The 15,108-nt window shown below is 43.9% G+C and overlaps 1 protein-coding gene and 1 pseudogene across 1 annotated transcript; one reads left to right on the plus strand and one right to left on the minus strand.

Moving 5' to 3' along the window:
* Positions 1-1,828: 1,828 nt before the first annotated feature.
* On the plus strand, positions 1,829-2,763 carry LOC127030771 (olfactory receptor 14A16-like; annotated as a pseudogene).
* Positions 2,764-8,071: 5,308 nt separating this feature from the next.
* LOC127030772 (olfactory receptor 14C36-like) lies at positions 8,072-8,662 on the minus strand. Its single transcript, XM_050917515.1, has one exon. The coding sequence runs from the start codon at positions 8,660-8,662 to the stop codon at positions 8,072-8,074; it is 591 nt and encodes a 196-aa protein (XP_050773472.1).
* Positions 8,663-15,108: the final 6,446 nt, after the last annotated feature.

Raw genomic sequence — 15,108 nt, forward strand, 5'->3', positions numbered from 1 at the left:
AATGCAATGATAAGACATAAAGTTTGAAAAGGATTCATTCTTCTTACTTTTTCTTCAGAAACCAGAGAGAAGCTGCAGCCCCGCACCTGCCAGGGACAGAGAGCACCGGCGCCCGCAGCCCTGGAGTTCTCTGTCCCTGGCAGGCTTGGGGCCATGGCTTCTCTCCGGCTTAGCCGCAGCCCTGCACCTGCTGGGGACAGAGAGAACCGGTGCCCCCAGCCCTGGTGTTCTCTGTCCACGGCAACCACAGGCCCGTGGCTTCTTTCTCCTGCTGAGCACTAGGCGGGTGCACATACATGCCCCAGCGGGCTCCATGTTGCCTATGGGCACCTTGTTCAGGACCACTGCCCTAGTTGGTTCCTCCAGCACTTGCACTTGGAAATTGTCCTCTACACTTTCCAAAACTTCCTATATTATCTGTGCACTGCTGTATTGCTCTCCCAGTAGATATCGGGGTAATTGAAGTCCCCCATGAGAACCAGGGCCTGTGATCTAGTAAATCCTGTTAGTTGCTGGAAAAAATGCCTTGTCCACCTCATCCTCCTTGTCTGGTTGTCTATAGCAGACTTGGTGATTACCTGTTCTGTTCATTTCCTCTGGGGCACCTGGCATTGGTCACTGTAGGAAGACAAGATTCGAGGCTAGATGGACCTTTGGTCTAAACCAGTATGGCTGTTCTTATGTACTACTGATCTTGATGCTATTAAGACCACTGTGCAGCATTTCTACAATTCTTAACAGTAGAATCTTATAGTGGAGTGATTAGGGTAGGTGGCTTGGAGTCAGGACTTCTTGCTTCTATTCCGGGTAGCATGTAGTACTCCAGATCAGTACTCCTACACTTAGGATGGAACAATCCCATGCACTGTTACAGACTAAGGACTAAATGGCTAGGCCGCAGTTCTGCAGAAAAGGACCTGGGGATATGATGGACGAGAAGCTGGACATGAGTCAACATTGTGCCCTTGTTGCCAAGAAGGCTAATAGCATTTTGGTCTGTAAAGTAGGAGCATTGCCAGCAAATAGAGGGAATATCTTCTTGCTTCTATTCCGGGTAGCTCTGGGTTTAGCATGTAATCCAATGATTATGGGAGGAGTGGAGCAATATCACGACTCCTGGATTCAAATCCCCCCCTCTGCGAGAGCATGGGGTCATGGGTGTTATAGGTTATAGAAGTGAGAAAGCAGCTTGGGACCTTTTTTGTTCTGTTATGGGTAGATAGTGTTGGGTCATGGATAGAACAGCTGACTGGGATTCAGGGGTTGTTCAGCATTCTGTTCCTGATTCTACAGTCAGTCATTGTATAGCCATGAGTGAGCCCTTTCATCTCTGTGGTAGATGCTACTCCCATTTACAGCAGTGTAAATATAAAATAATTCCACTACTTTCAGTGACATTACCCGAGATTTACACTGGTGTGTCTGACAGCACATTCTAGCTCTCTGGTCTGCATTTTCCTCTCTATGAAATGAAGATAAGATTCACCTAATTTTATACTTCATTGAGTGGAATGATATACAGACCCCTAAAAAGCAGTTGGTCCTTACTCTGTTTTCCTTCAGCTTGGTGTAAATCAGCAGCAATCTCATTTGGTCAATGGGGCTGAATATCCTCTCACTCTACCCAGTGTAAATCTGGACTATCTCCACTGGAGTCAGTGGTTCGTCCACTCCCCGTCCCATCTTACACCAATCTGCACAAGCCAGGGGTCTGACCTCTGTGAACTAAGGTGGTTTTCACAAAAGAAGAATTATTTTACTGATGTAATCCTGACCATTGCCCTTCTCCTTCCCTCCAGAGGCAGCGCGTGATGTTCTGAGGAAGAAAATGTCCAACTAAACCACCTTGATCCATTTCTTTCTCCTTGGATTCACAAACATTTGGGAGCTGCAGATTTTGCACTTTGTGGTGTTCCTGGTGATTTACCTGGCAGCTCTGATGGGGAACCTTCTCATCATCACAGTCGTAGCCCTCGACCACCATCTTCACACTCCCATGTACTTCTTCCTGGTGAACCTGTCCATTATAGACCTCGGCTCCATCTCCGTCACCATCCCCAAATCCATGGCCAATTCCCTAATCAACTCCAGATCAATTTCCTATGCTGGATGTGTCATTCAAGTCTTTTTCCTCATCTTCTTGATGGGAACAGATTTTTCCCTTCTCACTATCATGGCGTTCAACCAATACATCACCATCTGCCAACCACTGCACTATGAGAGTGTGATGAACAGGAGAGCTTGTGTCCAAATGGCAGCCAGTGCCTGGATCGGTGGAATTCTTTATGCTGCACTGCACACTGGGAACACATTTGCAGTAACTTTCTGTGCAGGCAACATAGTGGATCAGTTCTTCAGTGAAATTCCCCAGCTCCTCAACTTGCCTGCTCTGACTTATACCTCAGGGAAATTGGGGCTCTCATCTTTAGTGCATGCATATGCTTAGGTTGTTTTGGTTTTATAATTGTGTCGTATGTTCAGATCTTCAACACAGTGCTGAGAATCCCCTCTGAGCAGGGCTGGCATAAAGCCTTCTCCACCTGCCTTCCTCACCTCACTGTGGTTTCCTTGTTTATTTTCACTGGCATCTTTGCCTACCTGAAACCCACCTCCAACTCAGCATCAAGTCTGGATCTCATGGTGGCTGTTCTCTATTCTGTAGTGCCTCCTTTGATGAATCCTGTCATCTACAGCATGAGGAACAAGGAGATCAAATTTTCATTGAGGAGACTGACTGTGGGGAGGTTATTCATCAAGAATTAATTTTCTGTCTTTTTCAAATAAATACTCTTTCAGTTTGTGTCTCACATTCCATGTTATTTATTTCCATAACAACACAATTTATGCAGAAGTGGACAAGATTCTGCTCTCAATTGCCCCCAGTGCAAATCCAGATTAATTCCACCGATGTCAATGTATTTGGGCTGATTTACAGCATCAGAAGATCTGACCCAATCCTAGGGTTAACATGGTGTGCATTTCATAGAAGGGAAGAATCAGCCTTTCATTCTGTGCCCAAGCAATGCCTATTAAACTGTGTTGCCACTTACACCTGTTCCAGGGACACTAGAAAGCAAGGATGGGAGATTCTTTCCCTTTTGTGTATTAATTAAGGTCAAAAGGGATCATCATGATAACCTTATCTGACCTCTTGCACATTGCAGGTCGCAGAACGTCACCCACCCACTCCGGTAATAAATCCTTATCCTGTGGCTGAATTAGTGACATCCTCAAATCATGGTGTAAACACTTCTAATTACAGAAAATTCACCATTTACACTAGTTTAAACCTCCAAGTGACCCATGCACTATGCAGCAGAGGACAGTGAAAATCTCCCAGGGTGTCTGCCAGTCTGACTCCAAATATGGCGATCAGTTAGAACTTGAGTATGTGGGCAAGACCCACCAGGCAGATTCCTGGGAAAGAATTCTCTGTAGTAATTCAGACTCTTCCCCATCTAGTGTCCCATCTCCAGATGTTGGTGATTTTTGCTACTGGCAGTTGCCAATGGGCCACATATCATTGTAGGCAGTCTCATCATGCCATCCCCTCCATAAGCTTATCAAGTTAAGTCTTGAAGCCAGCTAGATTTTTCTTCCCCCACTGCTCATCTTGGAAGGCTGTTCCACATGGCATCAATGGAGTCAGACTGACATAAAACTGACATATGTGAGAAAATAATCAGACCTTAACATTTAGGGCTAGATCCTTAGCAAACCAGTGTAGTTCTATTCATTTTGATAGCACGTAACCAATTTATACCCTATGGGGATCTGGAATCCTGATTTCAACTGAGATACATCCATCTACATGTATCCTTGATAGAAGCTACGTAAGGGTTGAACACAGGGCCTGTAGATTTTGAAGCAGGTTCCCATAATCCCTAGGCTACAAGCACTAAGTGAATTAGTACAGAGATGAAAACAGACTCATAAGCTGCTGTACAAGCTCTGACCACTAGAGGAGACAATGAGCCACACTGTGTTAGCCTGGGTTACGTGCACATTTCTGGAGTGTGAGGATCTGAGTGACCGTTTGTACCTGAGAATAAATAGCAATAACAATGACATGGGAATAGTGGAAACGTCTGGCCTCCAGGATGTGTGAGGTGAACTGAGTTCAGATAAAGCAGTCACACAGAGTCACTCATACAAACGCCACCTTTTGGTCTCTCTGTTTTACAAATCTCCTCTGTGCCCAATCCCCAGAGTTCATGAGTCTGTCACACCCCTACCAGGGAGCCTGCCTGTTTAGATCAAGCTGCAGGGACTCCCACCCTTTCTTCTGGAGGTCCCCGGTGCAACCACAAGGTACCAGCCAAGATACTGACCATCATATAAGTGCAACAGGGGCCCAATTTCTATATTTATCCTAGAATCATAGAATCGTAGGACTAGCCCAGTCCCCTGCACTCATGGGAGGGATAAGTATTATCTAGACCATCTCTGACAGGTGTTCCTTTAACCTGCTCTAAAAAATCTCCAATGATGAAGATTCCACAATCTCCCTAGGCAATTTATTCCAGTACTTAACCACCGTAGCATTTAAGAGGTTTTCCCTACTGTCCAAGCTAAACTGCTCTTTCTGCAATTTAAACCCATTGATTCTTGTCCTATCCTAGGAGGTTGAGGAAAATAAATTTTCTCCCTCATCCTTCCAACAATCTTTTATGTACTTGGAATCTGCTATCATGTCCCTGTGACACTCTCTGCTCCAAAACAGTACTCTGGTACCCTCATATTTTGCATGGTTATATGACTCTGATAGAAAGCAACAAAGAGTCCTGTGGCACCGTATAGACTAACAGACAATTTGGAGCATAAGCTTTCAGGGAGGGATTACCCACTGCATCTGACAAAGTGGGTATTCACTCATGAAATCTCATGCTCCAATACATATGTTAGTCTATAAGGTTCCACAGGACTTTTTGTAGATTTTTACAGATCCAGACTAACATGGCTATCCCTGTGATACATGACTATGATAGGTTTCATACAAAATATGCCTTATGAGGTATCATTTAAAAATGATAAATATCCTGTTGCTTTATATGTGCTATCACTGTATGGGAAGTTATGAAGTTTGCTATGTATGTGTTACTGAAGTATATTGTAAGATTGGAAACACCTACAATCAGCCTTTCAGGTATAACAATGGCAAAGCCAGCCAGCGTTGATGGCCCATTAAGGGGAATCCACACTACCAAGGACTATCACAGGATCTGTATACAATGAAGGCTTTTCAGAGGGAGCACATAGAGAATGGAGACTGCTTTACTCACATCAGAGCAAAAGATCTTTCCAGAAAGCTGGAGGAAGCTGTAAAGGGGAGAAATTACATAATCACTTGGTCTCACTCCCCCGCTCCCCAACTGAATGCCTAGAAAGACATCTTGTGGACAAAGGCTTTGAATAGAAGAGGTGGTCCCAGGCTGAAAAAAGGAATCTCAGTCTGTGTCTGAAGGAACTATACCATCATGGTGAGACAGTGTTTGAGTCAAATTCTTTCTAGTTTGTAGAACTCAGATTGTACTTTTGCTTTTATTTCTTGGGTAACCAATTTTGATCTGTACATTTATTACTTATAATCACTTAAAATCTATCTCTCTGCAGTTAATAAAGCTGTTTTATGTTTTACCCAAAACTCTGTTTTGCTTGAAGTGCTTGGAGAATCTCCTCAGTGTACAGAAGCTGGTGCACGTTGCCTTTCCTTTGTAGAAGTGGCGGATTGAGTAATAAGCTTTCACCGGTGAGGCTTCTGACCAGGTGTGATGGGTGCACCTACCTTGAACCAGCCCCTAAATGGTTAATTGTGCTTTTCAGGCTGAGGAAGCCCCAGCTCTCTGACTCTGCTGGGCATATTCAGCCTGGAGGCAGAGTATAAAAGGAAGCAGCCCAACTCAGTGTGGGCAGGCTGCTGAAGGGGGGAGATGAAGACTGCAGGCTCTCTCCAGGGAGCTGCTACAGGCTCCAGATACAGATCCACAGGATGCAGAGCTTCAGATGGACCCCAGACTGCCTGAGGAGCCCAGAGAAGGGTCTGCGCCAACAGGATCTATGCCACTTGAGGACCCCAGAGATCCAGGGGAGTCATAGAGCATCACTGAGGGAGAAAGGGTAGGAGCCCAGGGGATGTATACTGTTCTCTGGTGAGTGAACTGGGGAACCAGTCAGCGTGTCTCAGGAGGATGCCCACTGACTCAGTGGTGAGTACACTAACCACCACCAGGGCCCTGGAATGGGGCTTGGAGAAGAAGAGAAGGCCCGAGTCCCCCTACTCTGGACACCACACACCCCTGAGTGGTGCCTCACTTCCCCAACGGGCCAAGAGGCCACACAATTCACAGAGTGTGGCAAATTTATTGACTCTGGACATTAGGACACGCTGCCTTGACTGGAAGGGTCACTTTAGTGACTCTGGCCATCTGCCTGCCTGACCTGGCTTCCCAGAAGGTGTGCTGTCTGCCAGAGGCCCGTATCTGAGACATTATGGAAGGATTCTTGAGGATCATCCACCCCTCTGACTACTACTACTACATCCAAGCAGGAAGTAATGGTATCTGCGAGGTATGAGCCTGAACAGATCATCTGTGACTACTGGGCTCTGGAAGTGAGGGTGAAGGAGCTGGGGGCAGCTGGTGTTATCTTTGATCCTCCCAGATGAGGACAGGAGTCCAGGCAGAGATCGACACATCCAAGAGGTGAATGCCTGGCTGCGTGGAAGGTGTCATCAGGAGGGCTTCAGCTTCCTCAGCCATGGAATATTGTTCTGAGAAGAATGACTGCAGAGCAGAGTTGGGGTCCATCTATTGAAGAAAGATGAAAAGTATCTTTGTCTACAGACTGGCTATCCTAGTGAGGCTGACTTTAAACTAAGTTTGAAGGGGGCAGGAAACAAAATCCCAGAGGTAGTCCAGAGCATGGAGACCTGGCTGTAGGGTTGAGATCTGGGAGAAACATGGGCCATCTCATCATGAACAAAGGAGACACAAGAGGGATCACAGAGGGGAAATCTAACAGACATCTAATACGAGAGATATGGGGAATAAAAAGAAAGCACTAGAAATACAAGTAAAAAGATTGGTGTTGTGCGTCAACTCCTTGGTATGTCATGAGTGTGCTCACTCAACATCCCAACCAGCCAAACTGGAACTGTCAATCCCATGTGAGCAGCGTCAGCAGAGACCAAGGACCAGTCCTGATCTGAAGGGAACACCTCAGAAGTGGGAAAGGCTAGTTCAATCTCCTAGTCCCAGTCACTTCATGTTCTCTCCAAGGAGACTGTGATATCCATCAAAATGGACAATTGTTGCCTATCAAACGTGATGGGTTATGTAGGGATGAGTTCAAAACTGGGACAAACAATACATCAGTGTGTTGTGTGACAACTCCAGGTCATTTTAAGGATCCATCCATGCTTGTATTTGATGTCTTCTTGTTATGAAGGTAATATTTGAAATGTTTGGAGTCGTATTTGCAAATGTAACTTTTTCTGAAACCCAAATTACACCATATTTGCACATGCAAATTAAATATTTAGTCTGGAATTTCAAAGGAGGGTGATGTAGTTAGTGCACTAGATATGAATTCAGAGGAACTTGATTCAGGTCCAGGTCCTCAAAGGCTTTTAGGCATGTAATTCCCATGAGCCTTGGCGCCTTGTTTTGCCACTGGCATATTTAGTGACATTGGGCAATATCCAATACGTAAGGGTTAGTTGTCTAATTATGATAGGCCCAGCTGAAAATCACATCCATACCCCAAAAGTCCCCCCTACCCCTCTAAAAATCAAACAAACCCAACAACATAGGTTTAGCTGTAAAACTTCAATGGGTCTTCTCTAATTTAAGCACTAATTTAAGCAATGGGTCTTCTCTAAGTTAAGCACTTGCTTATGAGTTTTTCAAGATTAGTACCTTAGTTCAGAATACTCAAAGGAATTAGTCTGGATTTTATGAATTCATAAACAGATTGCACTCTATGTTCTCAAGGAGACAATTTTGTCATCAATTGATTAGATTCGTAAAGAAGCTCAGAATGAAATCTCAATCAAGTACCAATGATGGACATTTTAATTCTTGGTGAATAACCTCCACACAATCAGTTTCTTCAATGCAGCTTTAATCTCTTTGTTCCTCATGCTGTAGATGATTGGATTCATCACTGGAGGCACCAGGGAATAGAGAACATCCACCACAAGGTCCAGACATGATGCTGAGCTGGAGGTGGGTTTCAGGTAATCAAAGATGCCAGTGAGAAACATCAAAGAGACCACAGTGAGATGAGGCAGGCTGTTGGAGAAGGCTTTACACCGGCCCTGCTGAGAGCGGATTCTCAGCACTGCTTTGTAGATCTGAACATAAGACACAATAATAAAAACAAAGTAGTTTAACACTAAAAATACAATGAAGGCATTACCCCCAACTTCACTGAGGTATGAGTTAGAGCAGGTGAGCTTGAGTAGCTGGGGGATTTCACAGAAGAACTGGTTGATGACATTGGACTGGTAGAAGGGTAACTTGAAGGTGTTCCCAGTGTACACTGCAGAGTAGACAATACCAGTAATCCAGCCACTGACTGTCATTTGGACACAAGCTATCCTGTTCATCAGCCTCTCATAGTGCAGTGGTTGGCAGATGGCGACATATCGGTCGTACGCCATGATGGTGAGTAAGGCAAGATCAACTGCAATGAAGACTACGAAGAAAAAGACTTGGGTAACACATCCAGGATAAGAAATTACCCTGGTGTTCATGAGGGAATTGATCATGGATTTGGGGATGGTGACAGAGATGGAGCTGAGGTCTATAATGGACAGATTCATCAGGAAGAAGTACATGGGGGTGTGAAGGTATTGGTCGAGGGCTACTGCTGTGATGATGAGAAGATTCCTCGTCAGGCCTACCAGGTAAATCACTAGAAATACCACAAAGTGCAAAATCTGCAGCTCCTGAACATCAGAGAATCCCAGGAGAAGGAACTCGGTCAGGATGGTTCTGGTGGAAATTTTCTTTCTCAGTTCATTGTATGATGGCTGTGGAGAGAAGCACTAAGATAGTGGTGGGGATTACAGTGAGAGAGGGAGTGCCACTGATTCCATGCTGCAATATCTCATGATGTGAGTGTCAACGATGAACAGTGCTTATCATTGCTCTTAACTATGAGTGGTGAGTTATCATATATGTGCAAATTGGCATGGGTCCCTTAATGTCAATGGAACTGTATCAGTTTACACCATCCAAAGATCTGGCTCAGGATGTGGCTCGATAAAATGCTGTGTGAAGGATGGGGCAAGCACATCCAACACCAATGATCTAGCCAAGATATTTCCACCATTGGGGAAATATGCAAACTTGGATGTGGAGGTAATGTATTAAAAAGCTAATGCCTGGTTTCCAGTTTCTGAGGAGTTATGACATGGAATAATAGAATCTTAGAATATTAGGATTGGAAGAGACTTCAGGAGGTCATCTAGTCCAACCCCCTGCTCAAAGCAGGACCAGTTCCCAACTAAATCATCCCAGCCAGGGCTTTCTCAAGCTGGGCCTTAAAAACCTATGAACTCAGAAAGCGTCCCCAGTGAAGCTCAGTTGAAATAATTCCACTGCAACACCACATAGACGATCTCTTGCCTGTTTCCCAAACTGATCTCTGGCACCAAATCCCAGCTGCATTTCCATCTCTGTGTGATGGGAGGCTAATACCATCACTCAGCTACATCTGTGTTGTGTAATTCCCCTCTGTGACTGTATATCTGGCCCCATCAGGAGACTTATTTTCTATTCCTGGTTCTTCCATAGACCTGCTGTGTTACCTTGAGCCAGTTACTTACCCTGCTCATACCTCTGTTTCCCCTCCCTCCCTTTCTCTGTCCTGTCCACTTAAGTTGTAAACTCTCTGGGACATAAGCAGTGTCTTACTATGTTTGTGTGCGCTCCACCTGAGTATTTCTGGTTAGCAGGCATCAATGTGAGACAGAGGATACGGTGCTAGAACAGGAGATCTGGGGTCTAGCCATGTTGCCCTCTTCTATGTCATTGAGCAGAGACAGGCTTTGTCTGGGGGCTTCAACTCTCTGTGTCTCAGTTTAAGGGAGACTTTTTGTATAAAACATAGTCTGAGGATACTAATATTGCCACTTTCTCAGTTTTACCATCCTGCACAAATCTCTTTGAAAAAGCAATAAATGTGATATTGGACAATAACAATGTTGGCTCACTGGCTTAATTATTAGTTTCCAATCTGGGGAATTCAGATATTTTCTGTTTAAATCATTTCAAAGGAAAAGTGGACTTTAAACTGAAAACATTTTTATGATAGATTTGTCCTATCCTTAAAATCAATGTATGTATTGGAAAAATCTTTTTCTTTTTTCAAAAAACACTGTGACAATTTTTAAGTTTTCAGTATTTTTTAAGAGCAGTAGTTTGGTTCTTGATTCACAAAACCAAAAAAATGTTTGGTTTCTACAATTTCAACGAAAATAGAATTTTTTATGCTGGAAAAAAATGAGCAGCTCTAGATGTTTGCTTTAATGATAGTAAATGTTTCAAAGAGTTCCAATTGTAACTCATAGTTCTAGTATTACATTGCTGCAGTATATTAGCACCCAAACATATTTAACTGAAATGGCAGACTTATAGCGTTGGTCTTTGTGGAATGTTTGCCAGCCTCTGAAGCACTGGACAGTCCACTGCCAGGATTGTTCAGTCACTGTCTGTCTGTGCACTTATCAGTAATGCCTCATCACTATGTTATCAAGCTGCTGTCTCCCAGTCCCTTCACAATATTTCTTGTGTTGCTGGGTCTCTCTGCAGATCCAAGCAGACAGGGACCCACTCCGCAGATGGGTGCTCTCCTCCTTGGGCAGGCTTGGCTGAAATGTGAAGGACTGAATGGGATTGGGGACTGAAAGCCCCTCCCATCTCTGAAATTGATCCTGGCTTGTGCAGGATTCAGACACAGTCATAGAGCAGGATGTACCTTGCCTGGAGCTAAATAGCTGAATCTGGTCACCAGGGCAGTGAGCCCAGCTCTGATCTCATCTCAGGAACAATCCACCTTGACAAACTTCCCTATCTGACTCTAACCCAACAGAAGGGGAAGAGCACCCAGCCTGGATCTCACATGATGGCAGCTTCCCTGCAAGGATCCTTGGTTAAAAACAAGGCAGGGCTGAATCCCGTATGGCATCCCAAGAAGATTGCCAAATAGAATATATATTGGTAGCATAGACATGTGACCTACAATAGCTCAGAGCCCAGTGCCACCAGAGCCCCAGCTGGCCCGAAATGGCCTGTTCCTTCATTAATGCCACATAAACAGCTCTCGGGGAGTAGAGATTGTTTTTCCTCCTACATTTTGTCAGCAGCTCTTGGGATGCAGCCTCCAGAGGAACCCACAGCTGAGACTTCTCTGGGTGTTTGATGTTGGTCACTAAGAGGTACCTGGAGGCAAACACTAAAAGCTCAGCACAATCTCCTAAAATAGTGTAAACTGATACAGTTTCATTGAGTTCCGAGTAGTTAGGGATCTTCATACAAAGTGGAGATGTGGTCCTTTGATTTCAGTGGAGATACTTAGTTTTACATTAGCTGGGGATCTGGCCCTAAGATGACCATGAAGCTATGTCACTTTTCACGAGTTGGGAATCAGGCCTCATTGACTCCACCGGAGCTACTATTGATTTACACCAGCTGGGGATCTGTTCCCTTAAACAATTTCAAATCCATTTTTTTTGCCTGTGAATCTGAACTGAATGAGAGACAAAAGTTTCTATCCAATCGGCACTTTCTTAGCTCTTTGTCCTATGGAATTAATTGCCAGAGTGTAACTTTTAATGGTTAAGGAGCAATTCATTCTGATTGGGGACAGAACTTTGGAGGAATTCAGTGTTGCAGAGATTTTCTGTATCTGAATTTCAACTACCATAGGGATGGATGGCCTGACAGTCTTTCGTTCTTTCATTCTTTCAGCAATTCTACATATATATTAGAGCAGACAACATGAAAATAAAAGGCACTTTAGACTGCAGGTGCAATGCTGCATGCCATCTTAAAACTGTTTATTTCACACTGATCCAGTTACTAATGCTATCCTAATATCACATTTCCATATGAACAATTTCTGTAGCTTGTGTAGAGATGTTATGTGATGTTGAATGGCAATGTGGATAGTCTCCATAATTTTGTCTGGGTGGACAGGCAGAGGATCACAAATGAGAGAGGAACCTTCCACAACACAGTCTCTCTACTGATGTACAATCCATGTGCTCTAAAAATAGTCTGAGAACTTCAAGACAGAAAAGTCTGCCTAGTTCGGTCGCTTTTCAAGATTGGAACTAGAGAAAAGCAACATTTTAAAATACGGCTCAAAATAATTATTGTCTTAATAGTAACAAAATGGCAAATGCTAATGCTGAAGGATCCCTAAAAAGACATGGACTAGGCTACAGCTATACCGCTATAGTGCTAAAAGCTTAAAGAAGTCCTTAGACTCCCAAGTTACTAAGGCCAAGTTTTAAGGATATTTAGGTGCCTCTAGGAAATTATTGGGGCACTTTTGAAAAATAATCATAGAATCATAGAATATCAGAGTTGGAAGGGACCTCAGGAGGTCATCTAGTCCAACCCCTTGCTCAAAGCAGGACCAATCTCCAACTAAATCATCCCAGCCAGGGCTTTGTCAAGCTTGACCTTAAAAACCTCTAAAGAAGGAGATTCCACCACCTCTTTAGGTAACCCATTCCAGTGTTTCACCACCCTCCTAGTGAAAAAGTTTTCCCTAATATCCAACCTAAACCTCCCCCACTGCAACTTGAGACCATTACTCCTTGTTCTGTCATCTGCTACCACTGAGAACAGTCTAGATCCATCCTCTTTGGAACCCCCTTTCATGTAGCTGAAAGCAGCTACCAAATCCCCCCTCATTCTTCTCTTCAGGAGACTAAATAATCCCAGTTCCCTCAGCCTCTCCTCATAATTCATGTACTCCAGCCCCCTAATCATTTTTGTTGCCCTCTGCTGGGCTCTTTTCAGTTTTTCCACATCCTCCTTATAGGGTGGGGCCCAAAACTGGACACAGTACTCCAGATGAGGCCTCATCAATGTCAAATAGAGTGGAATGACCATGTTCCTCTATCTACTGGCAAAGCCCCTACTTATAAAAGCCTTCCTCTGCCACTTCTGAGGGCTCCGATATGTCCGTCTGTTCCACATGATATCAAAGGAGTTAGACTGTCATAAAACTGGCCTATGTGAGAAAATAATCAGACCTTAACAATTAGGGCTAGATCCTTAGCAAACAAGTGTAGTTCTATTCACTTGATAGTGCTTAACCAATTTACATCTTATGAAGGTCTGGCTTCCTGATTTCAATGGAGCTACATCCATTTACACCAGCCAGGGACTGGGCCCATTGAAGCCGGTGCTAATATGACAATTTACACAAGCTGTGGCTCTGACATGTACATTTTTCAAGGAGCTCAATCTATTCAGATTAACAAAGATAACGTCAAGGACTGACTTGAGCACAGAATACAGATACCTACATGGGAACAAATGCTTCATAATGGGCTCTCCAGTCTAACAACCAAAGGTATAACATGGTCCAAAGACTGAAAGTTGAAGTTAGACAAATTCAGAGTACAAATAAGGTGTAAATTCTTAACCAGTGGAACCATTTACCAAGTTTTGTGGTCAAGAAATCAGATTGGATGATCACAATGGTCCCTTCTGGCCTTGGAATCTATTAATACTATTGGTTGACAGCCATACTGTTGTGAGTTATGGCTTGCCTCTCACTTTGCAGATAAGCCTTTAGAGCTGCATGCTGATTATATCAGTGTAAATCTAGACTCGACACTGTTGTGGTTTTGCATGTGTACATGACCTGAACATGATTGTGTGTTTGCATGCAGACTGGACTCTACTGTGTGTTTGTGTATACGTGGGCTGTACAATATTGTGTGTGTTTGGCTGTATGCTATTGTGTGGCACTAGATGATAATGTCCTTTGATAGAAGCTATGTATGGCTTCAGCACAGGGCCTGTCCATTTTCAAGGAGGATTCCATACTGCCTTTGCTACAAGCACTATGTGAACTAGTATGGAGAACACAGCAGACTCATAAGCTGCTGTACGAGCTCTGACCACTAGATGGTAATAAGGAGCCACTCTGTGTTAGCCTGGGTTAGGAGCACATTTCTGGAGTATGAGAATCTGAGTGACCGCGTGTACCTGAGAATAAACTACAATAACAATGACATGGGATTAGTGGGAAAGTCTGGACTGCCCAGGCCTCCAGGATGTGGGAGGTGATTCAGTTCAGATAAATCAGCCACACAGAGTCACTCGTACATATGCCACTCACTGGTATTTGTGTGTTACAAATCCCCTCTGAGTCCAATCCCCAGAACAGGTGAGTCTGTCACACCCCTACCAGGGAGCCTGTCTCTTTAGATCAAGCTGCAACCTTATCTCTGCTGGTCCCTGATGCAACCACAAGGTGCCAGCCAAGATGGTGACCATCATATAAGTGCAACGGGGCCCTATTTCTATATTTATCCTAGAATCATAGAATCGTAGGATCAGTCAAGTTTCCTGCACACATGGAAGGACTAAGTATTATCAAGACCCTCCCTTACAGCTGTTTAAATAAATTGCTGTTAAAAATCTCCAGTGATGGAGATTCCATAACCTCCCTGGGCAATTTATTCCAGTGCTTAACCACCCTGACAGTTAAGAAGTTTTTCCTAATGTCCAACCTAAACCTCCCTTGCTGCAAGTTAAGCCCATTGCTTCCTGTCCTATCCTCAGAGGTTAAGGAGAATAATTTTTCTCCCTCCTCCTCGTAACAATCTTTTATGTACTTGGAAACTGCTATCATGTCCCTGTTAGACTCTCTAGTACCACAGTAGTACCTTGGCACCCCCATATTTTCCATTGGCTGTGACTATGATAAAAGTATGCCTGGTGAGGTATCATTTCAAAAATCTTAATATAAAAAAAATTAATATCCTGTTGCATTTTATCACTGTATCCTGTATCACTGTATGGGAAGTTATGAAGTTTGCTATGTGTGTGTTACTGAAATATATTGTAAGATTGA

The sequence above is a fragment of the Gopherus flavomarginatus genome, chromosome 11 (genome assembly GCF_025201925.1).
Source record: "Gopherus flavomarginatus isolate rGopFla2 chromosome 11, rGopFla2.mat.asm, whole genome shotgun sequence".
Classification (NCBI taxonomy): domain Eukaryota; kingdom Metazoa; phylum Chordata; order Testudines; family Testudinidae; genus Gopherus; species Gopherus flavomarginatus.